Source organism: Python bivittatus, unplaced genomic scaffold, assembly GCF_059951505.1.
Source record: "Python bivittatus isolate LINGU-HERP-01145 unplaced genomic scaffold, Pbiv_v1 ctg000410_np1212, whole genome shotgun sequence".
NCBI lineage: Eukaryota > Metazoa > Chordata > Lepidosauria > Squamata > Pythonidae > Python > Python bivittatus.
The window spans coordinates 4,933,626-4,960,838 of NW_028277067.1; the positions used below are offsets into that span (position 1 = coordinate 4,933,626).

At 41.5% G+C, this 27,213-nt stretch overlaps 1 protein-coding gene across 3 annotated transcripts in view; it reads left to right on the forward strand.

The window, feature by feature from the left end:
• Positions 1 to 6,522: 6,522 nt before the first annotated feature.
• Positions 6,523 to 27,213, forward strand: part of PPP1R1B (protein phosphatase 1 regulatory inhibitor subunit 1B) — a 58,431-nt gene continuing 37,740 nt past the window's right edge. For 2 of the 3 annotated variants that reach the window (XR_015796613.1, XM_007424205.4), the window contains exons 1-3: positions 6,536 to 6,920; positions 11,428 to 11,488; positions 15,226 to 15,248. Coding sequence is in view for 2 of the 3 variants with exons in the window: in XM_007424205.4 (XP_007424267.1) it covers positions 6,840 to 6,920; positions 11,428 to 11,488; positions 15,226 to 15,248 (165 nt within the window). In the remaining variant the exon portion in view is untranslated. Of the gene's footprint in view, positions 6,921 to 11,427; positions 11,489 to 15,225; positions 15,249 to 27,213 lie in introns of all 3 variants that reach the window. The other variant, XM_007424206.4, reaches the window with a different exon arrangement.

Below are 27,213 nucleotides of genomic sequence, written 5' to 3' on the forward strand. Positions count from 1 at the left end.
GTTGGGGGTGGGGTGGGGAGAGAACAAGAATTAAGGACTAACAGTTGGATCTAAAGAAGAGAGCTGAGCTCTTATAGCTGTTTCTTATAGGATGCATGTCAAGAGGGCAGAACTTCTCTTAAAAGTTGTCCCACCCAAGGCTGGTTTAAGGTTAAAGAGCCATACAGAGGAAGATTAGAGGTCTGAACAGAGAGAACTTAGGCATCAGGCTTCCAACCTGTATTGCCCAACTTTTCCAATGGGTTCACATATCACCCTAAACTATGGGTTGCTTAATGATCAATATACACCAATTAGCTGGATTAATACATTACTCTGAAATATAAAGCATGATCTACAAGCCACAATGGTCAGTTAATGCAATAGGCTAAGCTCAAACTAGGCATCCATGTTATGGTCTAGAACAAGGTTTCCCAAATGGTGAGGTGTACCTCCCTTGGGCAGGTACAGACAGAGTCCAGGGGAGGTATCAAGAATTATTGAGTACTGAGTATTCATTTGTGTTCATTTTGGTGTTTGGATTTTTAGGGGAGGTACATACATTAAGATTACGCTAAAGAGAGGTGTGATGGCAAAAAGTTTAGGAACCCCTGGTCTAGCACAATGCATGATCCAAGTCTAAGTCTTCTTGTCAATTTGTTCCCACAGGCATTTCTTAGAGAAGGGATGGACAGGTTTGGTTGTTCTTTGGAGGATTTGCAAAAGATCTACAAGGGTTCTTTGCTGCTTTATTTATTTATTCAAATTTTATTTGTGTATTTATGTTTTTTTATAATTTAAATACAGTTTAGAATTATTTAAAATTATTTAAATAAATAATTGTTTAAATGTTTAAATAATTAGGCTGCTGAAATGTAGCAAGTGTGCTAGGACTGTAAGCTCATTTCTAGGTACTTAAAGCAAATTCTTGTCCTGATCCATGTGTTCAGCAGCAGCCAGTTCCTTCTTTCTGCTAGCCTGGGGCTACCAGATATGGGCTGCAAACATCTGGATGATCACTAGATGGGAGCAAGAGATGCAGAAAATGCTGACTTGTTGCTGCCATTTAATGGTCACCTGGAGCTTAGCAGCTCCGTCTGGAGCCACTTTCATCCCTGCTCCCAGTTAGTGGAACTTGACATTTGAATAAAAAATGAAAGAGAAGCCTGAATTGCGCTGAGAATCTTTTGCTACTATCCAGACACGGTGCTATATCCACCCAACCTGAGTCAGCAGAAACCCGTAGGGGCATGACACTTGCTCTGATCCCTGTCCAGCCTCTGTTCCTAGTCACTGCAGTTATCTGACTTCCCTCCAAGATAATTCTGGGTTTGAAAAAGCCTAACAGGTTTTTGTTTGTATTCTGACTTTGATAGAGGTCCAGCCAGTTTCTGCTCACCATAATGCAACTGGCGTACCATTATTCGCTTCTTAAGAGAATTAAGAAGCTGATTTCTAAAAGGACTGGCATCCCACATCTCTGTACATCTCAGTGTAAAGCTCATCTGTGGGCATCCGCTGAGTTTTCTCCCAGGCCCTATGAGAAATTCATAATGGTCATACATTGGTTGGGAAATAATGCATCGCCTTTCAGTGGATCCTACGATATTTGAAACTGTCAGCTTGAAAACCACCACAAATCATTTGCACACTTTTGTTTTCTGTTCTGGCTTCCCAGTAAACTCAGTAGTCCTTAATACTGTGCCAGTTTGAATGGATTGCAGGATCTTGTCTCTGCTCTGGGCTGTTTGTTCAAAGGAAATGGGAATAAGCAATTGGCTGTAAAAGCAACACTTCCCATTTATTCACCAATTTCATTGCACTGACGTTTCATTGCCAGCAAGAAAGTTTTCTTCTGGGTCCCAACCCATTCCCATTGCTTATTTTATTCCATCAGAGACTTCCAGAATAAATATGCAGGCCAAACATGTAACGATGTGGCTGTTGGGTTAAAGGGGCCACCTGGATGAACCTGGAGCCTGCAAGCTGCTAAACTTGTTTATGGAAGCAAGCTCTGAAATGAACATTTTTCCAGGCGGCTGGCTACATTTTGCTTCCTGTAAGTCAACATGTCCTTAACTGCCCCCCTCCCCAGTTCTGGGGAACGCCACTATTTCACAAGGTCTTTTCGGCATTAACAGTGGCACAATCCCATGCAAAGGTGTAAGCATACATTGTACATTAGTGACTAAGTAAACATACATTGATTGGTGCTTACTTCTGAATAAATATGTGTAGGAATGTGCTGACAGTCTTGGTTCCCCAAAGGAAGGATGAACTGAAATGTAATAAAAAGGAGGTGATGGCAGAAGACAGATGGATAGGCCGAGGGATAGAAAAGATATGCCAGTGGAGAATAGTTGGATAGCAAGCAGGGTAAATGCATTACTTCTGAAGCCACACCATAAAAATCTAGACTTTTTTTCCCCTAGGAACAGATTTCAATATTCCAACTAAGTTCCATTTCTTAAAATGCTTTTGTACTTCAGGTAGCTTCTGTCTTACTGCTCCAAACCTGATTTAATCAAGCACACATTTCACTTCTCAAACCTATGCGTAACTATTCAAAAATAAATCCCATTGACCCAGAAAGCTTACTCTTGGAAGTGTATATGGGGTTGCAACCCATTTCTCTTTTAAATTTTCATCTGATCTCCTGTTTGCTTGGGGATTTTTTTGTGTTTTGGTATGTTTTACATGGAGCGTTGTCCTGATTTCTTTTAGTGTTTTGAGCAAAAAAGCAAATGTAGGCAGCTAAAATGGGCTGTTTATTTGCCATTGCCCAGAATTTCCTGATGGTCCCCCATCCAATTACTAACCAGCAAATATGTATGATTGTTAATTGAAACACAGCAAACAGAGCACTGTGTTGAACAGCAGTTTCTATAATCTTCCAGCCATGCAGACTGGGGATGATGGGAGATACAGAGTAATGCATCGAAAAACTACAAATCCATGCATAGTATCCCCCTCCCCCCGCCATTTTGAAAAATGTAAGAAGTGTGTGTTCAGCTAGTTTTTTTTTTAACAGGATATGTGAGAATTGTTTTTGCACCATGGACACAAATAGTAACATTCTGTATTATATATGCTACTGCAGAGCGCAAATAGAAATAATTCCCATTGTATCCATTAAGGTATGTACTGTATATATGGATACAGATATATATATATATAGATATACACACACACACACACACACACAAATACATACATTTTCCTCCACTTGCTTTATATGGTTATGCCTTAACAAAACCAAGTACATTAAGGAGGAAAGGCCAAAATAAATGAACAAATATTGCTACTTAGCAAATATATGGGGAGCATTAAGAGTTGCTTCCAGAGGTTTAATCATATTGCACCACAACCCAGTTGGGATACAAATCAGATTAACACACTCACCCAGTGCCTCGCTTATTCTTACCTCCTGCTATTTTGAATCCATGGGCTTGGAAGGCAGGAGACGTGACAGGGAGTCTACTTCCAAATGTGGAAGTTTCCCAGAAAACAAAGAATAGGGGACAAGCACAGCAAGATATATTCCTCTTGGCATGAAGAATACCCCCCCTTTTTTTTTTTTACAGTTGTAGAATGAACTGGAGTTTCTGAATCCTTGCAAGAAGTTACTGCAGGGCATGAGGCCACTGCAACTGCTTCCTGGATCAGGTACATTTTTGATAGCATTCATCAACTTATTGCAGTTTCAGATCATAGGCAGTACTAAAGGAGGTTTTCAGGTCCCACTGGTTGGCCTACACAAAAAGGGAAAGGGAATTCCAGTTTTGGTGCCACCATCTAGATCAGATCTCCTGCAGACCCTAACCAATACTTGAGAAGTACCTTGGAGAGATAGATCTTACTATATGGGCAAGACTGTTTGGGGGCATCAAGCAATCTGATCCTAAGCAGTTTAGGTCTTTAGAGAATATGCTCTGAACTGCCTTCTAAATATCTACAGGATGAGGTCTTATGTCTTCTCACTACCTGTACCTATATTTGCTGGATGGAAAATTCTGGGAGTTGAAGTCCACACATCTTAAAGTTGCCAAGGTTGAGAAACACTGTGCTAAACCATCACTCTGGCTTGAGTTTCTATTTGTTTCAATCATTATGATAGCATTTAACTCAGATAACCTTCATATGTGGCCAGACCAGGATATTGTGGGTTCATGTGTCAGCACAGTATAGTGCCAAGCTACTACTCAACCTATTTGTTTCTAATAAGGAAAATGAATCTTGTGTCTTATTTTGGGAATAGTGGTTTCGGTAGTGTTCCTTGCTTGGTTAAGGTGGGAGGACGGTTTTCTCCTTTGCTCTGCAAATAAACAGAGCAAGGAGAAAAACCTGTAGTTGAGAAATTCATGGGAGGATCTGGATAGCTTGATGCACAGACATCAATGGCTACAAATACTACTGTCTCATAACTTTTTCTCTTTTTCTCTCTTGGATTCTGACAGTTAATGCAAAATTATTCCCCAACTTTCCATCTTGCTTGGAAGCTATTTATTATCAGGTCTGTTTTATATTGTATTTTAACGAATTTTATTTTTGCTGTAAACCGCCTGGAGTCGTTTCAATGAGATGGGCGGTGACAAATTCAATCAATATAGATAGATAGATAGATAGATAGATAGATAGATAGATAGATAGATAGATAGAACCCATATTGAATTCTGCCTGTTCAGAACTAGTTTTCAGAAACTCAGAGCCAACTTAGAAGTGATGCAAGAAAATTCTCTCAAATTTTCCATGTGTTGTTTGCTTTTTAGGAACTGTACGTTGTGCCCTACTGGACAAATATCCTTATATTGCTCTGTTTTAACTCAGTTACTGTACTGGGGAGTTTGTAAGCTGTTCAGAGAACACTGAAACCACATCAGACAAAGTATGGAGGTTGGGACTGGAGTCAGGAACAACACCAGGTCATCTTGTGCGTGTTTTCTCTCTTGCAAATTAGAGTCATTCATACAATCGGTATCTTTGAGAGCTTTTCTCTGCAGTTCAGGTTTAATAATATGGGAGTTGCCAATCTGAGTCAGAAAGCTTCACCAGGTTCTCATCACAAGTGAATCACAATGAAATAAATTAAAAAGTTTACTCTATGAACACATCCTGTCCAACTTTAGCGTGACATGGTGAAATACTTGAATACAAGAACTGTACCATGTGCACCTCTGTTAGTTATGAAATTGCTCATACTGACCACCCTGAAATGCTGCTGATGCCCATAATAACCAGTACCTGTGTGGCCTGGTGCTTAATTTTCAAAATGAGAGACACTGTTTTCAAATATGTTTAAAAGGTCATAGAGGACAGTAGAGATCAGATATCCCACACATATTCAGAGATATTCTGGGTTCCTATATTAATTCATCTGGTTCCTGTTGAAAAGCAAGCTAAATTTGCTACAGACAATCAAACCAAGTATCAGAAATGGCAATACTGAAAAAAAAAAAAGACTTCCCAAGGAAGAAACACATATTTCCAGGACTATCAGCCACTAGTCTTATCCTAAACAAAGGATCTTCAGCCACTGATTCCTTGAAAGAGATGGTCTTCAGCCCATGAAGAGGTTTATCTTCTGCAGTTGGGACAATGTTAAACCATTGTGATTATTATTATTCATACTTCAGTTCATCAATGCAAGCACATCTGCATTGTCACTCAATAGCTGTTCTGCGAAAGGCCACTGCTGTTTTTTTCTAACTTCACTGATCAGAGCTCCCTCCTACAGGATTCAGGATATTTGCATGCAGACTTTTGTGTGGAGTCACAGGAGCCGAGTCCAGCACATCAGGGGCCTGGTAATCAAGTAGAGGGATTCTGATGCCAGCCATTACTCATCGTACAGAAGCCACAAGACTCCTGGGTGCAGAAACCAGGATCAGAAATAAGGGGTCTAGGTTGCAGCTACCTAAATTTCATTGAAATGTAGGGGGAAATGTCCTGACTGTAAAATCTGTCCAACAGTAGAACAGTCTACCAGTGGAGGTTGTTGGCTGTCTATCCCTGGAGAATTATAAGAAAAGGCTGGACCGCCACTCTCATAGATAGTTTAACTGGTTTTCCTGCACATTACAGAGGGTTGGACTAGTCCATTGTGTCCCAGCCTTAGCAACTTTAAGATGCGTGGAGTTCAACTCCCAGAATTCCCCAGCCAGCATTCTAGGAGTTGACCTCCACACATCTTGAAGTTGCCAAGGTTGGGAGGCACTGGACCAGGGGATTCATCTGATCCCTTCTCGCTCTACAATTCTTGATTGTTTATGATTTCAAATGTCTTGCAAGACAACTATGACTTCCTGGGGCTGGGACCTAAAGAAAACGGGGTGGTGGGCTGATCTGGGCAGGGCAGGACAGAAAGAAAGGTAGGAGGCTTGATGAAGAGTAGTCAAGAAAGCTATGGTCGCTTGATGAACTTTCCCCTCCTCCAGTGCTCTGCTGCTCCTGAGCTGGGCAGCTGCTGTGTCTTTTGAGTGGCGTCGTTTTAATGGGCGCCCAGCCGAGGGCTTCTTAGGAGCCAGAGCCCTGATGCCTACCTGCCTCCTCGGGAGGACTCAATAATTCAGGCGGCGGCTGGCAAGGGGCCAAGCTCCCCTCCCCTCCCCTCCTCTCCCCCATCCTGCCGCCTCCTCTTCGCTTGCCCTCCCATCTCTACCTCCAGCCTTCCCTAGCGCAGCCATGAAGGAGGGTTGAGTTCTGCCACCTTCAGTTGCCTTTCGCAGCGCGGGAAGTTGGCACCGGGCAGCGCCTGCTGCTAAGGCGATCCTGGGGGGCTGAAAAGAGGCAAAGGGAGGGAATCCAGAGCGGTGAGCTTTTCCTGCGGGAAGTAGGAGGCTGCCTGAACCTCGGACTCCGCGATGGACCCCAAGGAGCGGAAGAAAATTCAGTTTTCGGTGCCTGCGCCGCCCAGCCAGCTGGACCCCCGTGCAGTGGAAATGGTAAGGAAGGCGCGCTCGCGGGGCGTGCGGGATTCGGGAGTTGGAAAGTACCCGCGGCCACTCGCTTCCTCCCCCCCCCCTTTCCTTTTCTCCGGGGAGTTTCTTCTCTGAAATCTTTCAGTTGGTCAGGCAGTCTGTGCACTGAGTGCTGTTTAACACAAACTCACTCACACATACACGCACACACGCCCGCCACCGGCTGGCGCTTAGTCTTGGGACGGTCGTGACTTAGCAGTGATTAGAGCCAGACGCCCTGAAATCGTCGGGATTTCGGTTAGAGTGACAAACTGTGGATTTCCAAAGCGCTCGGCCCGCAGAGGGAAACAAGACCTCTAAAACTGCTTTAGACTTATTTCCACATCATCCCTGTATGATTTATTTACTATCTTTCCAATCTGCCTAATTGCCGAAGTTCTCAAACGGGTAGGGTTTATATACGGCGTTTATTACACCGTACATGTTTCCTATAAATAATGCCTGTCTGTGCTTAATTCTCTTTTATGTCATACTCTGTGACTGTTCTTGTTTACTTTCTAATTGGTTTTATTATTATGGTTTTTAACTTTTAGTAAGTCACTCTGGGAAGTTTTTTTCGGGGGGGGGGAAATAAGGTTGTACATGCAACCAGGTAAATAAATAATTCATTGCTTAATACTTATTTCCTTACTTAATGCCATATAGGTGTTCATATTTATATAGCATTGGAATAAATAAGGCCACAGACACATAAACCTGTGAATGCATGTTAGAAAACATCCATGAACCCAGAGAAAGAAAGAATACTCCTTCTTTCTTTCATATAAGTACATATAATCCATGTACTGTACAGATGTGTATTGCTCATGTATGTACACAGCTAAACCCAAGACCCTTCCTCACAGATGCACAGAGGCACATTTACTGATTTATGCACAGTCAACCTTCTGAAATCTGCACCTGGTCAAACTTTTCCATACACTTAAATACCTCTTATATGCAAATTCTCACATCTGATGTAGACTCTCAGCTTTTCACACTTGCCAATGTGTTCTCTTTGATTCCTGAATAGATTTTTCACACCAAGTGCAGAAAAATGCCTTTAAAAAGTTGGCTCTCCTCCTCTTTTGTAACAAATGCATCATTCCTAGCTCCTCAACCTGCTGCTCTCTAGCTATGTTAGATTACATTCCCAGTCATCGTTGGAGAAATCACTGTATCAGAAATGTGGTTTCTGATGAAATTGCTATATCAGAAATATGGATGCCAAGGAAGATACATTGCGACCAAGGCCTGGGGTCAAGGCTGGGGCTTTGAAGGCTCCTTTTGGATGTGGCCCTCCCCATGAAAAGCAGGCTTTTTCTTGACCTGGTCATGGATCTGCAACCATAGTTACCCCTCTGCAAAATGTAAATAACTTGTCACACTCTGGGTGTGTATATGAGACACTATATAGTGGAATTTGCATGGTAGAAGAACAATGGAATCTAAGATTTACTTTAGGAACATGGTTAAATTCATGCTTTATCATTGGCTATCATGTGAACAGTATCAGTCCTAATGTTGTCTATGGAACAACTTCATACCCGCACTGATCTACTGTAGTTGCAACATCACACTAAGCTTAACTTTACTTGTTAAGGCTAAGTTCACACATTGTATAAACCATGGTTACAAATCAAAGTAGCTGGGTTCAGGTTAAGCTAATCCTCCACCCCCAAACCACTTTGTGGCTGAATGTGATGTGTTAACTCCACAGAGAAAGTGGAGAGTAGGGTGTTAAAAGGGGCTAAAGCAGTGAAAAAACATGCAGGTATGATCAAGAAAAGTAACTGCATCCAAATCAACAAAGACTGAGAAAGTGCTGTCCTTCATTGATAAATACACATATACATGAATATAGGAGTAAGGATAGCAAATTTGTATTGTAAATGGTGCAAAAAGACCACCCAAAGCCAAAATGCTTTGCTTTTTATGCTTCAAGGCCTGACAGTTTAATTTTTTATCTCTAGCTTTGGTATGTATGAAAGTATTTCACTGTTTAAGGTAAAGAGTCAGAAGCCTGTGTATTGTTGAAGGCTTTCACGGCCGGCATACGATGGCTGGTGTGGGTCTTCCGGGCTGTGTGGCCGTGTTCTGGAAGTTCCAGAAACTTCCAGAACACGGCCACACAGCCCGGAAGACCCACACCAGCCATCAGTCAGAAGCCTGTTTTATTTATTTATTTATTTATTTATTTATTTATTTATTTTATATATATATATATATATATATATATATATACACACACACACACACACACACACACACACACACACATATTCAGAATATATATATATTCTGCATACTTACCACAGTCTTTATGAAGCTGATCCTTGAGATACAGTTTTAATATCCAGGGGAAATGAGAGTGAGTGCTTGGCTCAAAACTGCCCAGTGGTTGTGTTCATGTCAATATGCTGAACTTGCTTACTAAATTAGCTCATTGTCCAGCTCGCTGAACTGTAAACTTGCTAAGCAGGATGAACCCCAAACCTTAAAACTAATGAAGCTTAGTAGAGTGTGTAAATTCCACCACTAGGTCTGTACCTGACTTGGTTAAGTGAGTTGTGTGAACATGAGCCAGAAACATGATGCTTGTAGGGGAATATTCAGCTTATTTATTTATTTATTTATTTATGCATGCATGCATGCATGCATGCATGCACTTTATATGGCCGCCCAACTCACTCACAGTGACTCTGGGCGGCTTACAAGAATAAAAACCAGTTCCAGGTTTCCCAGGAGTTTCCAAAACAGATTCTGTCATTTAAATGAGCTTGAGGCCAGAACAGCTGAAGTCTGCCCCTGTTTGATGCCTCCCAATCAAACTTTGTCTTAAATCTATTTCTGGGTAAGAAAGACTTTATAGCCCCCTCACATTTCCAGGCAGCAGATGAATTTGGCTGCTTATCCAAGATAAACCTGAGATGAGCAAGAGCAGGAAGACCTGGTCTGGAAATCCAGAGTGCAGGCCCACGAGGGAGCTATGTCTGGCAGGGGCAACTTAATGGTTGTGTCCTGAACGCTCCCAAGGAGCCACCTTGTCAGTCTTCAGAGTCCCAGCTACCAGAATATGGTGTGAAATTCCCCAAGTTTGGTCTCCAGCATCTTCCATTGAAAGGATCTGGTGGTAGTCTTTGATATTTAACATCCACCTGAAGACAGATTTTATTGGGATAAAACAAGGGCAGGCAAGTATTGAGGATTTTGAAAACATGTCAGGAGCACTCTCACAAAATGGCTGCCATGGAAGCACTGTCTATTCACAGCCTGTTTGACTTGGCAGGTATGGCCCATAATAAAGCAACCTTTTAGAGAAGACAACTCCTTGCTACCTATTCTAACCCTCCAGGATACATCCTACCATCCCTGGTTTACTTCTGTTGGGTAAATAGGCATATTTACAAATAAAGCATTGGGCTGCACTGGGAGTTTGTTTGCAAAGTTGCATCTCTCTCTCTCTTTCTCTCTCTCTCTCTCTCTCTCTCTCTCTCTCTCTCTCATTCAGGAGAAAAGGGAGCCTGATAGGTACCAAGGAGGTATCAGTAACACCAGTTGTCTACCTTGGATAGGCCATTTTGCTTTCCACTTGAATCCGTGGGCTGAATAAACTGGCTCATGAATTGTATGTGAGAAGGACCCTCAGCTCTCGTGTCAGGCCCAAGGCGTACAGTACATTATTCTTACTGTCATTCTTACTACTTTATAGAGTAGATTCCCCCAGCCCCTGCCCCACACACTTGCAGCCCTCAAGGGGTGCTGGATCACAGGTTCCCTTCCTCCCAGATAGCAAAAGTGCAGGTGAATGGAGCTGTAGTTCACAAATCTGGAGAGCCCTAGACTGGAGAAGTCAATCTGTGGAGTAATGTGGCTAAAGTCCATAAGCAGTCCCACCACCCTCCATGTCTTTTCATATGCTGAGTAGAATTCGACAATAGAAAGGTATTAACAGCGGAGCGGGAAGTCTTTTTCTGATTCTCATTGCTCCATGTTTTCCTCCCCTCTGGGCAGCTAATGGAGATCAGCGAGTCAGATCCTCTGGCATCAGAGGGATATCCTTCATCCAACTATGCAGCCACTGGATGCTTCCTCCAAAGCTGCAGGCTATGACTGTGTGTTCAAGGCATCAGTATGGCACAAGGAGAAACATCCATGGAATTTGGGCAGTGGGGGCCACAGTTCCTATGATGGCTGGGCTTCCCTGGTGGAATGGAAAAGCATACTGAAAACAGCACCTTCACTGTGGCCCACAGGCTGGAGGATCTTGGAGCACTGATGGGCAGTTGATTCCAGATCAGAAAAGTGCTGCCAGTCACAGTTTCCAAACAATCTACAAGGGCACCCTCTATTCATTTCTACTGGGAAAACAATAGGGATGGAGAGGGTCTCCAAACCACAGCCCCCAAACGTGCATTGACTCTTCCCCACATTTCTCCCATCTTCTTACTGTGAGAAGTAAAACAAAACTTCTATATGATTTCTCTTCTAGATCCGTCGTCGGAGACCAACCCCAGCTTTGCTTTTCCAGCTGTCAGAAACTTCCTCCCCTGGTGAGTCATGATTCTTTTATCAACCCCAGATGAAGGGAATAGATGGCTTAGGTGTGGGGTGAGTGAAGAGGGGTCCCACTAAAGGTACAAGAATATGCATAGACATACTGAGCTACTGTGCCAGGTCAGAATGTTAGCCCATCTAGAACAGTGTTTTTTCAAACTTGTTAACTTTAAGATGTGTGGACTTCAACTCCCAGAATTTCCCAGCCAGTAAGGCTGGCTGGGGAATTCTGCAAGTTGAAGTCCACACATCTTAAATTTGACAAGTTTGAAAAACACTGATCTAGAGTATTCCTGTCTCTTTTGGACTGGCTTGCACCCAGAAGCTTATGTACGGATCTTTCTTATCCAGCGATGGTCCTGAAGATCCTTTACTAGTAGACACCAGACCTGTTGGCAAAGGGCAGGAGCAGAGCAGTGTTGAAAAGAAATGTCAAAATCTTTTTTAAATCAAAGGCTTATTTCCAGTATCTTAATGAAAGAAACTAAATTCAGTTCTCATTTCAGCTCTAGATTTCAGTATTTTCTTCTGATGATTGCATTTGTAAAGAACATTTAAGAGCATTTTGTCAACAATGCTTACAACTGCTGTGTAAGGTGGGCTGGTGCTCTCCATCCCGTATGGAATAATGTAGTTGAAAACGGAAACTGCACATTTCTGAAGATTGTTTAGTAGGTTTCAAATGAAAAGAGCTTTGAGATGCCCCTGTTTCACTTACTATGGTTAGTTCGATAGGGGGCACATTTGCTTGTGTTTCTGGCTTCTCCTGTGAGTGGGTACACACAGTTTGGTTAGCAAAGCCTAGTGTGAAATTGAAATGTGGAGGTCTGGCTTTGTCTGCCTGAAATAAACCAGGGAACAAAGCGGTGGCTTCATTTAGTTTTTAATGGCTTCATTCTCTGGCTTCTTCCAGGCAGGCAAAGCCAGAATCCTGCATTTGTGCAATGTGCTAACTTGGTTAACAAGCCATAGAGGAGCCAGCATAAGAACATAAGAAGAGCCCTCTTGGATCAGGCTATAGGTCACCTTGTCCAGCACTTTGTGTCATATACTGTATTTGCCAACTGGATTCATTTTAGAATGGAGGGTGATGTTCTCCTAATGTTGCTTCCCAGCAACCGATATTTCAGGCGTGCTGCCTGTAATTCAAGAGGTAGCAAACCTTCAGTATTACTGCTAGTAGCCATTAATCAGAAGGCGTCTGGTGGTATCTTTTCAGACTAACACATTTTATTAAAAGGAATAAGCTTTTGTGGACCACAGCTCACTTAATCAGATGCATCGAGTGGCTAAACTGATGTAGGATTTAAACTGGGATGAGATGCACGGGATATGGCAGGGGCGGGGGGGAAGGCAGGTTGGTTATGCATGTGCAGGTTATGTGGGACAGATTAGAAGTACATTATCAAGCATCAATTATAATGTGTGACAAGCCCATTTGTATTTGTTAAGATGAGATGGCCTGAAATCTTTTGATGTATGTGAGTTTAGCAGTTTCTCCCTCAGTTGTGCTGGTGATGTTTCTTTGTTCCAGAACAGCTGCTTTGAATGTCTATTACTAGCCATTGGTAACCTGAAACTCCCCAAAGCCACCCATTCCCTATTCAAAACCACCCAAAGAGGCTGCCATTATCAGGGCTACTGGCAGCTATTCCATAGCTTCACTGTGTACAATGTAAATATGTGCTTCCTTCTATTGATTCTGAATCTCCCAACATTTAGTGACAGTGGATGACCTTGAGTTCCAAAACTGACTGGGGAGAAGAACTTCTCTTTCCACCTTATTTGTAGCGTACATGATTTTATATAGCTCTGTTGCAATTCCCCTTATCCTTCTTTGTTCTAGGCTAAAGAGCCTTCATTGCTGTAGTCTTTCAACATAGGGGAGTTGCTCCAATCCCATAATCATTTTGACTGCCCTTTTTTGCACCTGCGGGTCTAAAATCTTCTATTTGAGATGTGATGCTGCACAAGAAGCTCACTATAGATTTCTATAATAGCATTATGATATTGGCACGTCTATTTAAACTCCCTTCCTATTCATCCCAAGCATGGAATTTGCCTCTCTTTGTTTCAACATCAGTCCACACTGGAGTGACATTTTCATTTTGCTGTTGGCCATAACTGCAAGACTCCTTTCTTGATTATTCATTGTTAGCTCAGATTTTTTTTGTGCCAACGTGCATGATTTTGTATTGGTTTAAGTGGATGCTTGTCCCTATGCCAACTTTATTGCTTAGCGTGACAGGCAGAGTCTCAGACTGGGTTACTCACATTGCTAAGCCATCATGCAGTCTGTCTGAGTTTGGCTAAACATGTACAAAATCAGCCACTGTGTTTATAAACCATGGTCTTTGCCTTAGCTCAGTGTGATTCCAGTAACAGTGATTTCCTAATAGTAAGCCCCTTAGGAATCAATGGGACTTACTTCTGAATATGTTTTGGCTGCCAAACCTGGGCCAAACAGGTACCAATTCAGAAATAAAGCATTTCTATATTTGAAAAGCGAAAAATGAACTAAAGAAGGAGAGAAATACTCTACCTGGACAAGCAGAGCCAGTTGCTTTCCTCCTACTCAGAAAAAAAAAATCTCCTCCTCCTAGCAAAATGCATATTCTTTTTTCAGTGAAGCTTATCCCTGGAGTTTGTTTTCATTCTGAAGGTTTAGCCCCACAACCGGGAAGTTGATCATTTTCCTGGGTATCCTCTGTAGCCCTTCTCCGAACAATAGCCCTGCTGTTGTACAAGAAAAGGCTTGGTGTTGAGAACAGGGTTTACCTATTCCATAGCCTGCTTGCTCCCAGAGAACGTTCCTTAATGTTTTCTCCAGCAAAGTTGGTTTGGCGAGGAGATTTTCACAGTCAAAGTAGTGAATAAACAGTTTATTTTTTATTTAATTTCAGCTGAATTTGCTTGCAGTTGGCTATATTTCATATTTAAGAGTTGGGCGTTAAAAGTGCGGCTTTTCAGCGAGTGGGTGATACAGTGCTTTTATTTATAGTGCAAAGATTGGCAGCCTACAGCTCCCGGGCTATACAAGGAGACGCGGCCTCTAAAACCCCCATTTTTTGCACCCAGAGAGCTCTGTGATCACAAATGCCAGAAATCAGTGATACAACTGCAAAACAAACAAACAAAAAAGAAAAAAAAAACCCTTTGCGTGTATATCTAAATGTGTGTGTGTATATGTGTGTTTATTTTATTATTTCTTCCTTTCTTTGACTGGGTACTGATGTCAGTCCATTTATGGTTTAGTTTATTAATGGACCAAATTCTTAGTAGCTGAACACAGGTAGCTGCTCCCATCCTGCATGGAATGGATTTGGCCAAGTAATTACTAAATAGAAATTAACATTCAGCCTATTTAAACAGTTCAGTGGATGCTACTTGAATGTAATGGTGGGAGGCAAATTCCACGCAGCAACCGAGTTACAAGTGTAATTGGCTCCTCATGATGCGGCTGTGGCATTTCTACTCCTGGCTATGAATGTCCACTGTATATATAAATATTGCCCAAAGTAACCACCAATGTGGAGGCGTTCACATAAATACTTGCCATGTGGTGTTGCCTTGAAATAGTTATGTTTGAAGAAACCATTAACCCAGCTGCTTAGCTATGGACATCTTTTGAACCTACCGTATTAAAGAAAGGTGTGCTTTACATTTCTCTTTTTACTCATAATGTTCTCTTTCTCTTTTGCCCTCCCTATACTCTTCATACTGCTTGCTACAGAAGATGAAGCATCCCCGTATCAGGTCAGTATTGTGGATTATTGTAAGATGGTATAAGTTAAGCCTGCTGGACTCCACCATTCCCCAGCCTGAATGGTCAACACTCATGCGATGTGGTAGTTTAGGGTGTTGGACAGGAACAGGAGACTCAGGTGTAAGGCCATCTTCAGCCATGGAAATTCATTGGATTTCTTCAGGCCACTTCCTACCTCATATCCCAGTTTATTTCACAGGGTGATTATTGTGAATATTACATTGGGAGAGAGAGTATTGCATGTACCACTCTGAGCTACTTGAAGGAAAAGCATGGTATACATCTAAATGCAAAATAAAATGTGTATTTTCCATTGCTACAGAGTTATCAGCAGAATTGATGGCTCCTACCACTAAAGTTCTACCATTAAAATATCCTCATCCCTAAACAGGGTAACTGATCAGAATTAATCACAAATTACAACAATACGTAGCCCAAAGAGAGGAAGAACAAACTGATTTGCTGCTGCCCATTGTCCCCTAGAACTCCTCTGAGACCCCAATGAGGTGCTGCTTTGGAAAGACCCTTTCTAATTTAATTCCTAGAGGGTTGAAAGGACAGGAGCCACCCACAAGACATCATGATCCCAACTAGCAGGGAGGGCATGCCCGCGGCTCCTTCCATCAAACAGTGCCATTTTGTTGAAGCCAGGAATGTACCTTCCCTGTGCAGATTTCTCCTGAAATCCGGATGCCCAGATCCTATTAGGGCTCCCAAACCCTGGCTGTTCCCCCAGGCATTTGAACCAGGAAGTTATGGGAGCTTTGCTGGTAATGCAGTTTTATTTGGGTTTATTATTTAACCCCGGGTGTCATAGGTTAGATTGTCATTGTCATTGTTTTTACTTCATATAATGTCCAGAGTCACTGTTGTGAGAGGGGTAGCATTATAAATTATCTAAATAAATAAATAAGGCTCAAAGAGTGTCTATAGATAGCTTTTCTGATTAACAGCATGGTAGGCAAAAGCCTTTGTAAGAGTTGGGGAAGTAGAAACTATCCCCAAATGCAAAGCCCTGATGCCAGACCTGCGCATGACTCAGTGCTCTTGGTTTATCTCCTTCCAACCTGGAAGCCTACTCAAGCCCATGATTCATTCTGGAGAATACGGGGTGGTGAAACCTCCAAAGGCACGTCAAACTCAGTCTTATGTACTTTCAGAGTCTGTCATTTGAAGTGGAACAGTTGAAGATTCCTTCTGTTTTAATTAAGAGAAGAATTTTCTCTTAATAAAGAGAAAAATGTAGATTTGTGAGTCACAATCAAAGAAAGATGAAGCCCCTTGTGAGTTCCACAGAACACTGTGTATCAGCTAGCCTTCAGACTTTGTCTTGAGTAACAGTGAGGTTGGGGTGAGGTGATTTCAGTCAAACAAACAGAGGGAGGATTAAATTGCCTACTCCGGGACCGTGGACCTGACGCAATTCAGATGTCTCAAAAGAGCTGCTGTCTTGTCTGTGTGTGTAATCAGTCCCAATGTGGTACAACTTGGGAATTATAGGATTTGTAGTCCCCATTTGCAGAGGGTACCAGACACAGGAAGGTTGCCTAGTATCAATTTGGCTGGGTATTGTCTTGAGTCCGCTAATAGCCCTGTTCATTCATGGACCAAATTTTAAATAGCCAAACATGAAGACAAGGGGCTCTCTTGCTGTGCGGTCAAAAGATTTGACCAAGTAATTACTGAGCATCCTATTTCTTATATTCAAGCAGGCTACTTGAATGCAAGGGTGGGAGGCAAATTCCATGCAGCACACAAGTTGCAAGGCAAAAAATGGAGACCCCTTTTGTCAGTTGCACGAAGGCTGCCCACCAGCCTGCCTTCAGTCATTTGCCTTGAGATAAGCCGTCTTTAGCAACTGTGAGAGCTGACCATAGTTCACATTATCTCGGTTAAGAGGTGAGAGGGAGAAGAGAGTCCTAGCAATTCTCTACCTTTACAGCAAGTCTTTTCTCACCATTTAAAAACAACCTGGATCACATTTGCCACCTCCCGATCTTTCTTGCCACTTATCTCAGTGAAGGAAAACTTGGCCTACTAATTTTTTGTGTGGCCACCTGCTGTAAAAGAGAGAACCAGTAAAGTCACATTCCTACACCATAACATTACCATGCACATATCATAGTCTATGTGGCCTAAATATCTTTCTGCGGAAGTTTGCTGAGAGTAGGGTTACCAGCTGTCTGAGGGGGAAAAAGAGGACATGTCCTCCTTTGTGTCCTCCTGTCCTCCATCCTGCAGGCATAGCCTTAAAATCAAATTTTGTCTGGATTTTTGAGTATCTCTTCCTGAGCAGCTTTTTTCCGCGGCGCAGCACTTCTCTAATAAGTGCTCCTGGCAAGTTAGCAAGCTCTGCTCTGTGCCCTTAATTAGTTGACTAGTACCCTCTCCCTGGCTTGGACTGCTGCCTGAAATGGACAGGACCCTAATCAGTTACGCGGAAGGCTCTTGCCTCCTCACCGGCTCTAGCACATTCCTGTGATTGAAAAACCCGTCTTTCTGATGCTGGAAAAACTAATTTCATATACGTGTAGTGCTAAGTGCTTTTTGTTTTTCAGTTTTTAATATTTGTTGCGGCCTGTTCAGGTGTCTGGTAACCGTAACTGAGAGATAAAGGATAGGACATGAGGATTACAAAGTGGATTACAATTTAATTTAATCTAATGTTGAGATGTTACACTAAGGCTGTTGAGCTTTATAAAACAATCACTTCTAGCTTAACGTGTTGTATAAGTCTGGTCAACTGCGGTTTATTCCAGAAATAAGCCAGAGTTTAGCGTGATATGCAGACCCACTAATTAAATCCTTAGCCAGGAGATGGAAGAGCAAACCGTGTTGTAGCTGACTTTGAAAAGTAGGAGCAGAACTAAAGGCGACAGGGTGAATGGCAGCTTCTGTTTCTCAGCTCTTGGGACTCTCTGGCCCCTTCCCTTCCTTCAGTAATAGTAAGCAGAGGTGAGGGAAAGATGTCAAGGTCGGTAGATGAGAATTTTGCAGCTCTGCGTTTCCTTACTCAAACAAAAGGCTTTATATGCTCCAGAGGGGCTCTGCTGCACTAGCAGACTTCGGAATTTACTCCAACGAAAAGTTCTTGCTGCTAAAGTACAGCGGCCAGCTTTGCTACCCCCACCACCCCTGCCCAAGCCTCCCGCAGAGCAGATTTATTTTGGCCTGCATTTTTCCATGACTTTCCCTTCATCTTCAATCACGTTAATGTAGCCTTTATTGAGTGTATATAGAAACTCCTGGGTTCATTTTGGGGTTGTTTTTTGGAGGGTTGTGTGAGTGGGGGGAGGGGGAGACTAAACCTCCACTGTATAAAAATTATATTTCAAACAACAAATAAAAATAATTGAATTGATAAGAGAAATGGGTATGCAGATTTCCAAAACAAATGGAGTTCAGTTTGTTGGTAGGGACAGTTAAAAGAACCGGAGAAAAGTTGGCTTTAAAAACTGATGTTTATTCTGTGATGGAGTCCATTCTGTAGACACGGCTGTTGAATGCTTCCTTTCTTCCTTGCGGACCTCCCCCAGTTGCACCTAACCTCAGCGCACATGTGCCTTGGCAACATCTTTTTTCTGCCATGTCCTCATGATGGTGCCTTTATTGTGTGTGTCTCCAGCCCATGGGTGAAACACCCAGAGTCATTTTTAGCTGTACCCACTTTAACACAGTCTTTTCCTCTTGAGACAATAACATCCAGTTATGCTTACAAGATGCAAAAACTCTATGCCGCTTTGCCATCCATTTTCTGAGAAGCAAAGGCAGGTAACCAGCAGGGGATGGGATCAAGAGAGGCATTCCCACTGGCATTTCAGATGCAGGCACCCCCCTCCCCTTCGAATCAGCTTCATTTGCCACAATTCTGCTGTTCTCTCTTTAAAGAGCTGGACGTGAAGAGAACTGCCTGGGCTTGAAATAGTGCAACAGTGAAATGGGGTAACAGGCTGAAATAGCACAGTATTAAAATGATAGGACTCCCACCTCCTGAATAGAATACAGAAGAATCTGGAAATCAGCATTTGCTGCCCATATAAAGCATGGGAAAGGAAGGGGAGAGAAATTCTAAATAAAATGCCGTTTGTGACTCACGTCCTTTTGTGATTTTTTTTAAAAAACGGCATTCTATTTGAGTTGCAACAGAATGGGATGTAGGAGGATGGCTAGAGAAAGGAACTTAGAGATAACAGAGTCCTGCAGCCAGATCCACCCGATTTCTGGATCATAGTCACTCATGTCTCCTCTTGATTGGACTATTGCAAGGTACCTCTCATGGGGCTGCCCTTGAAGACCACCAGGAAGCTACAGCTGGTCTAGAATGTGACAGCTTGAGTAGTTCTGGATGTCACTTGGTTAGTTCACATAACAATGCTTCTTGGAGAGCTACAGAAGTTACCGCTTGGCTTCTAGGTGCAATTCAAGGTGCTGGTTGTCATGTCAAGATGTGGATAGGCCCACTTATTCCCAGTGGCTTCTGCCCATCTGATATGTTCTGGAAGGAAAGGGGGAGTGTTATCATCAGGGACTGTGGGGTAGGCTTTCTCAGTTACTGCCCCATTTCTATGAAATAGCAGCCCCCCTGGCATTACATCAGCTCCAGTCCTGTTAAGGTTTTGAAAATGATTAAAACCTGGCTTTTCCAGAAGGCCCTTGGGACAGATTCCATGAGTGCTGATTGCTCCTGCAATAGGGCTGTTTGTTTCAATGGTTGTGGCTGCTTCTATTGCTAAATACTGTGACTGTTTATATTGTTATACTGTATACTGTCATACTGTAAGCAGCTTGGCATCGTGCAATTGGAATAGCACATAAGCCTTCGTAAAGAAAATACATAAAAAGAAATACAGTTCCTGCTGCAGTGCTATGATTGGCAGATGTGGCTCCTGGAAGCTCATGGTGTGCAGAAGAGCGAGGGCAAGCGGGCAGGCAAGCTGGAGAAAACAACCAGTTGCTTTGTGCAATCACACACTATACACTCATAATCCAAAGAGTTTATGTCATCAGGCATTAACACAATAGGGGCAGGATAGAATCGACAATGGGGGCTGTAAATTTCACACTGGCATCATTTTCTGCTGACTTAAGGATGATGGATGGCCCTTCAACTCACCAGTGGGGAAAGGCTCTGTATCTCTCATTTGCCCTTTTATTCTCTTTCCTTTAGATTTCTTCCCACTCTCTTCCTTTTTTCTTCATTCTTTCTCTTCTCCTATTGGCTCTTCTTCCTAAAAGTTTTCTGGATTTAATACTTTGTTTTCCTAACATTTTGATATATATTTTCCCCCACCCACCCCCAGTCAATTCCGTACATCCTCCCCCACCTGAAAGCTTGAATGTTTTCATCAAGAAAACCTTAACAATATTTCAAGAGAGATAGAAGTTCCCATACAGTGTCTTCACTAGGCATACAGAACAACCTATAATGAAAAATGCATCAATTGCAATTGCATCTATTGCAATGTTAACATCCTCTCAATAATTCATAACTTAATGATAATTGGCACTACTAAATCTAGTGATATGCCAGAGGCTTATCAGTTAATTTGATGGCATGTTTACAATGCACCCTGTTTTCTTGACACTATTTTTTTTCCCCTCCATTTCATGTGAAGTTTTTGCATTCACATCAGTCAATGAACTATGTGGAACGGGTGTATCCAAGAAAGGAGTTTCTGATTGAGATTTTGTCCCCCTTTCCATAGTTTCTGAACACTGAGAAAAGCTGGAGGAGCAATCAAGGCAGTGGGTGACCTAGGTCTTTTCTGCTGTAGAACAAATAGTATTGTGCTGTATTGTAAGCTGTTTCACGGTTTGTATGTTGGTCTGGAATAAACTCAGCAACCTCTCCTATGGATTCATTTGAAACTATTGGCCCCATAACCTTTTGTCCTGGTTTTGGTTTTTAATCTGCTTTTATGTCACAGGTGATGACGGAAGAGGTCTTTCTGTTTTTCTTTATCAAATAACCTTATAAGTAGTTCTATGTGCAATAAATAATGGACACAAACAGTGTTAACAGGTCCTTTACATCTTTCATACCAGATTTTACATATAGAAGATTGGGAAGTTGACGCATGGCTTCATAGGTTTAGAACTCGCCCTATCATTTTCTGTGTCCCAATATGCCTAATGCTTTCAAAGGCACTTAAGAAAATATCCAGTTGCATCACTTTAGCACAGTTGTAAGAATGAACTAAAAAGCTGATATAAACTCCATTGACTCATCCATTTAGACTCTATTCTTTTCAATATATGTAACAAAGTTGTGTTAAATTGCTCTGATCACCCTGGGGATATAAGAAGTGGCATATGAGTTATCTAGTGATAGGGAACATTTAATGTACATTTAACATTGGTCTTAATAAATTTATTTTCAAAATCTTGACCTTGATCTGATGGAATGATAGCTGGCATTTCTAATGTACTATTTTCATAGAAACTTGCAACACTTTCTCATTCCTGTATAAGAAAACCTTGGGTTAATGTGATGTAATGATTAAGTACAGTCAAGATGCCATTGCTCTTATTAAGAGTCTCCAAAAGACAGAGAATATACCCACTAAATCCAACAGTCCTTTACTCACAACTTCTGGCTGATTATCAAGCCCTTCATCATTCACAGTTTAACATAATACTTTCATTACCTCATTTAATATTTCAGTCCACATAGCTGTTCTGTTTCTATTATGGATTTGCCAAGATCAACTTTTCCTGGTTGATACTAAAGTCTAAAATTATATAGAGATGGAGCTACAAGCCATCTGTATCCTATAGCATTTAGTTTTAAAGTGGGTAAGACGTGGGCGGATTATTATCTTTAAACACAAAATTGGCTCCATAGAGAAAATCATGAAATGTGTCCATCCTAACCCACTTTGATATCCTGGTGAGCAGGATATCTTTGTCCAATTCTACTTGCAGATGAAACAGACTGTCATCCCCTAGGATATTCTTGATTCAAAGTAGCACTAAAGCCACCCCACTTCATCCTCTAAGCCATTTTTAGAACTCTGTGACTATTTTCAGTCTTTTTGCATTTCAAAGGGAAATATGTATGAGGCTGAGAGTTGCTTGAAATGGTTCTGACGCCTGGTAGGGCTTTTGAAAATATTTTAAGTTCAAGTGGGGAAGTTAGTATTTATAAGAGGTGAGAAGTGGAAGTGAGTAAGATAGAAATTACTGGGATCTGCTTTAGACATATTTGGAGCTATAAACAGGAATAATCCATAGGCAACACCTGAAGATGGTTAAAACAGACCACTTTTGAATCCACAGCAAATGGGACTCTTTTGTTACAATCTGTTAACAGCACAAGGAGAAAAGCTTTCTGGCAATTTAAGAGGACTAGACAATTCTTGAGATAAGTATTTTAAAAAGGCATAAAGACAAAATTAAATCTGGATATAAAATCCTAAATCCATTTCACGGAAATTGAATCAGTCCTGATTCTAAACCAGGGGCAGGTACTATCAATTCAATAATGCATCATTCTGGTGTTATGGATCTTCCTTCCAACAAGGAAGATCCAGAAAAAGGAGAATTTGTCCTTATCTCTTCCTTGGGAGCAACAATTGAACTTCAACTGCCATCAAAACGCCTATCGCCTGCTCTTTTCCTAAACCTTCTCTGAATTTTATACTTGGTTTTTGGCTTCTCCTACCTCTTTTTTTATTTACTTGTTATATTAAATTCCTGCTTTAACACAAGGCAAACTACTTTACTGTAATGAAATTATGGGGACAGAATTAGGAGCCAGAAGCTTAGTGCTTTTGAAAAAGACTGGCTGGTTTTCAAACTCACCCCATGACTTGTCTGCTGTTTTATCAGATTATTCGTCTAATTGCTGCGTTTGCTCAACCTCCCCTCCTACTACGCAGTTTATTTTACAAAGCTAAAACCCTTGGCAGAGGTCAGGTGGAATGTGTATTTTTTCACCTATTTCCCAATGAAGAGCAAAGGAACCGCGGACATTTTCCAAAACATCCTCTGGGGACAAACCATGGAAGTTTTCTAACCAAGAGTTAGCAGCATAAATGAAGGCTGACTTATATAGTAGCGATTGAACAGAATAATTGGTTCGGTGAAAATCTTTCTTTCAAATAGCATGGCTTTTCAAATTACTGAAATATCTGAGAGGCAGGAAAGTATGAGAATGTATAATCTAATGCAGGAAAAGCCAATTTTTAAATAAATAAATAAAATAAAATCTATTTGTATTACAGTATCACCACAAGAACAAAAATAGACTCAAAAATTAAAGTGTGAATTTCATTCTCAGCTCTACTTTTTGAAGTTTTCAATCACCAATTAAACAACTAACACTTCAGTTGTTGAATTTACTGATTAAAGCTTGCAGCCTTACCAAGAGTGTTAGAAGAACCTTAACACTGTTCTTCTGCCACCTTTAGCTACTTCCAGGTGCCCCTTTTCATGGGCCGGTACATTTCAAGAGGCACCCAATATTACCATAATCCTTTAGTCATCACCACATCTTTTATTTCTCTTTATCCTTTTTTGCTCTTAATGAGGATAATCCAGACAAGCAAAAAGACCAAGAACAGAGGCCAGTCCTCTAAAGATGCAAATGTTCCCTGCCTTCACTGCTCCCTCCTCTCTTTTTCCTTTCCTTTCCTTTCCTTTCCTTTCCTTGTTCCTCTTTAAATACTCAAACTCTTGTCTGCACAAGATATTTCACACATCTGTATTTCTTTTCTTAATTTCACACTCTAATTCCAGAATTTTAAAATACCAAAATGCCACTTTTCAATATAATCCCTGCCCTAGTTCCACCTTTTTCTTTCCCTGAGACCCTCTTCAGCACAAGGGGCCTCGCTCCATTTTTGGGTCCCCCTGACTGTGTTCTTCTTCACAATCTGCTTTTCAAAGCAAGGAACCTCTCCCCGCCCCACCCATCTACCTCCCAAGAAACAGTCGCTGTGCTGTGGCAAAATCACTGCCCAGAGCAACTGAGGAGGATGAAGACGACAGTGACTTGGCTCCAGGAGGAAGAGAGAAGTTCTCAAGAGCTGGGAGGCAGGACAAAGCAGGAGATTCCACCACTGAGTAACTGTCTCTCTAGCAGCTCCAACCAATTTTACAGTGTTTCTTTGGAGCAGGAGCAGATAGTCAATCAGATTAGCAGCAAGCAAGCCCCATACAACTTTGGGTGGGGAAACAGCAATGTGATGCTAGTCTCAGATAAATGTGGTGCTTTCTTTTGAAAGAAGCCTCAGTTATACTTCAGGTAGACTTACTGAAATCAGTAGGAATTACTGGGCTGAACTGGCATACCATCGCCAATCCTGGCTAAAACAGGGTTATATAGTTGTGGTTCCATGTGTCGTGGGAACCAGACCATCCTGTAAAGCTACCATGTGGTTTATTGGGAGGAACATAGTAACTGTGTTTTCTTATACAATGTTAGGGTTTAGCCTGTTGTGCAAACCCATGACTTGACTTGCATTAACTTTAATGGGACTTTGTATGACAACCAAGGCAATTCTACTGTTCTTCTGAAAGCTCTAACACCAGAGCCTCTGAGGAATTGAAACCCTTTCTCATATAAGACTAAAAAGAGGTCTTTTTAAGGAAATGGTTTACTTTGTCTCTGGGGCTAATAGAAGTTCTTCCCCACATTCAGGACATGTTCTATACATCCAAAATTATTCCTAGAACACCTTGGGGACACCCATCAATTTGCTCTCCTCTCCAAGATGGAGAAGTAAGAAGTACAGGAAAATTCTGAAAGAGATACCGTAGTGGAGAGGTTTCAAAATTGCAATTCCCTCTTTGAGGATGGAGCTTCTTCTCCAACCTCAGAGTGGGAAATGCAACTAATCCTCTGGTTCTTGGGACGCTTGTCCACATTTCACATTTCTCCTTGCAATTACATTCCCCTCCTGATTATAGAGTGCAACACTGCAGTATATGCATTCCAGCTATTTCCTTTCCATACTACATGGACCTGTTTCAAATGTTGTTTCAGCAACGTATGAGGGTGCAAAGAACATTTAGCCATCCAAGGCCAAAACGAGCACAAGCGCAAGTGAAGCATAAGCAAAGCATATATTCAGGAAAAACTGAGCTCATTTTCAAAGCTTTCAAAGGAAAACTAAAAATAATGTGCTGTTATCTTACTTCTCTGCTTTATATGGACCCTGAACTGCTACAAATTGAGACAGCATGTTTAAGGATCCTCCTGACCCTATAAAAGCTCTCTTAGGCATCCTCAGGAGTGGATTTCACTTATATTTATCCAATAAACAGTCATAGTTAGCATTAGGGGAGAAATGTCATCATGATCACCTTCTGTTATTACTATTCCGAAAGTTCCACAATGAAGCGTTTTAGTTATTTAAATAAATGCATACAGTTTTTAATACATTTGTAGCTACAGTAACTTGTGAATTTTATTATTATTATTATTATTATTATTATTATTATTATTATTATTATTATTATTATTATTTTTTGGTGCCTTTGAGTCAGGTTTCATTCCTGGCAACTACCTGGATAAGTCCCTGCAGTTTTCTTGGCAAGATTTCGGAAGTGGTTTGCCACTGCCTGCTTCCTGGGGCTGAGAGATAGTGACTGGCCCAAGGTTACCCAGCTGGGTTTGTGCCCAAGGTGGGACTAGAACTCCTGGTCTCCCGGTTTCTAGCCTGGTCCCTTAACCACTACACCAAACTGGCTTTAATCTGTAGAAAAGACCAATTAATACTACCTCCATGTTGCATACGAGGTGCATGACACTCAGAAAATCATGGCTTGCCTAAGATAATCTACAACTTTATGGAAAAAGTAGTGTTTGATTGGAAGATTGATAGCTCACAGCTCAGTTTCTTATACAGGATGCTATAATTCTCTTCATAAATGGGCTATGTTCCCTTTATTATAAAGGTACTTAATCTAACTCAGAACGTTCATTCATACTTGACTCTAGGACATGGATGGATTTCAGACTTGCTGGATCTATTTTGCCTTTTGTTGAAACTCTGAGATCTCCCAGCCAGAAGCTGATGCCATAGGTACAAGATGATCATGAAGTCATTCAGATTTTTTTTCCTGAGTATCAGAAGGAAATGGAGGAATGGAGCTTGTAGTCTTTCACTGCTCAGCAACGTAATTTGGATGGTGAAGAGATGGCTTTGTTACTGCTATTATCAGGGGTGTCTGTGGGGAGAGGTCAGAAAAGTCAAGCTGATGGGCACAATCGTGGGACAGAAGTCTTGTCCCAGGCAACACACATTTAAAAAGAGTGGGGCTTCAATTGCATGATTGGACCCTCCATTTTGCCTTTTTAAAATCTTTCTGTAGACAATCCTGTTATTAAATTGCTATTTTATTGCTCCTGGAAATCAGGAAAAAAAATCCAAGTTACAGTATTTCAAATCACCCAGAGATTTGCCAGTAGATCAGATCTACTTTTTGTGGTAGGAGGCAATTTGTGTTGTTATTATGCTGCTTTGGGCCAATCTTGTTTTGGACCTCTCCTTTATTTTGGATCTCCGTAATTAATTATGGCCCATACTTAGAGATACACACTGCAGTTTACTTAGAATTCTTTTTTGTAGCAATTGCATTTAACCTGCATTTCCTTTGGGAGCTCAGGGGAACATTTTATTATTTAATTTATTATTTAATTCCCACAACAACAACGGTGAAGTAAGAACTAAGTAACAACTAGCCCAAAGTCACCCAGTGACTTGTAGTCAGATGAGGATTTGGATCAAGGTCTCCCCTGTTCTAGTCCAGGACCTTAACTACTGCTCTACACAATTAAGGTAGCATTGTTGACAAATCAATTCACTGAATGTAATATTGATTAATTTGATTGATTAATCAGATCAACAAGCTTTTAACTGACCAAAGGGTCATCACTGAATTAAACGGGCAACAGGTAAAAACTTTTTGGTTGGACCCAGAGTTATCAAAATCACAGATGTTGACACG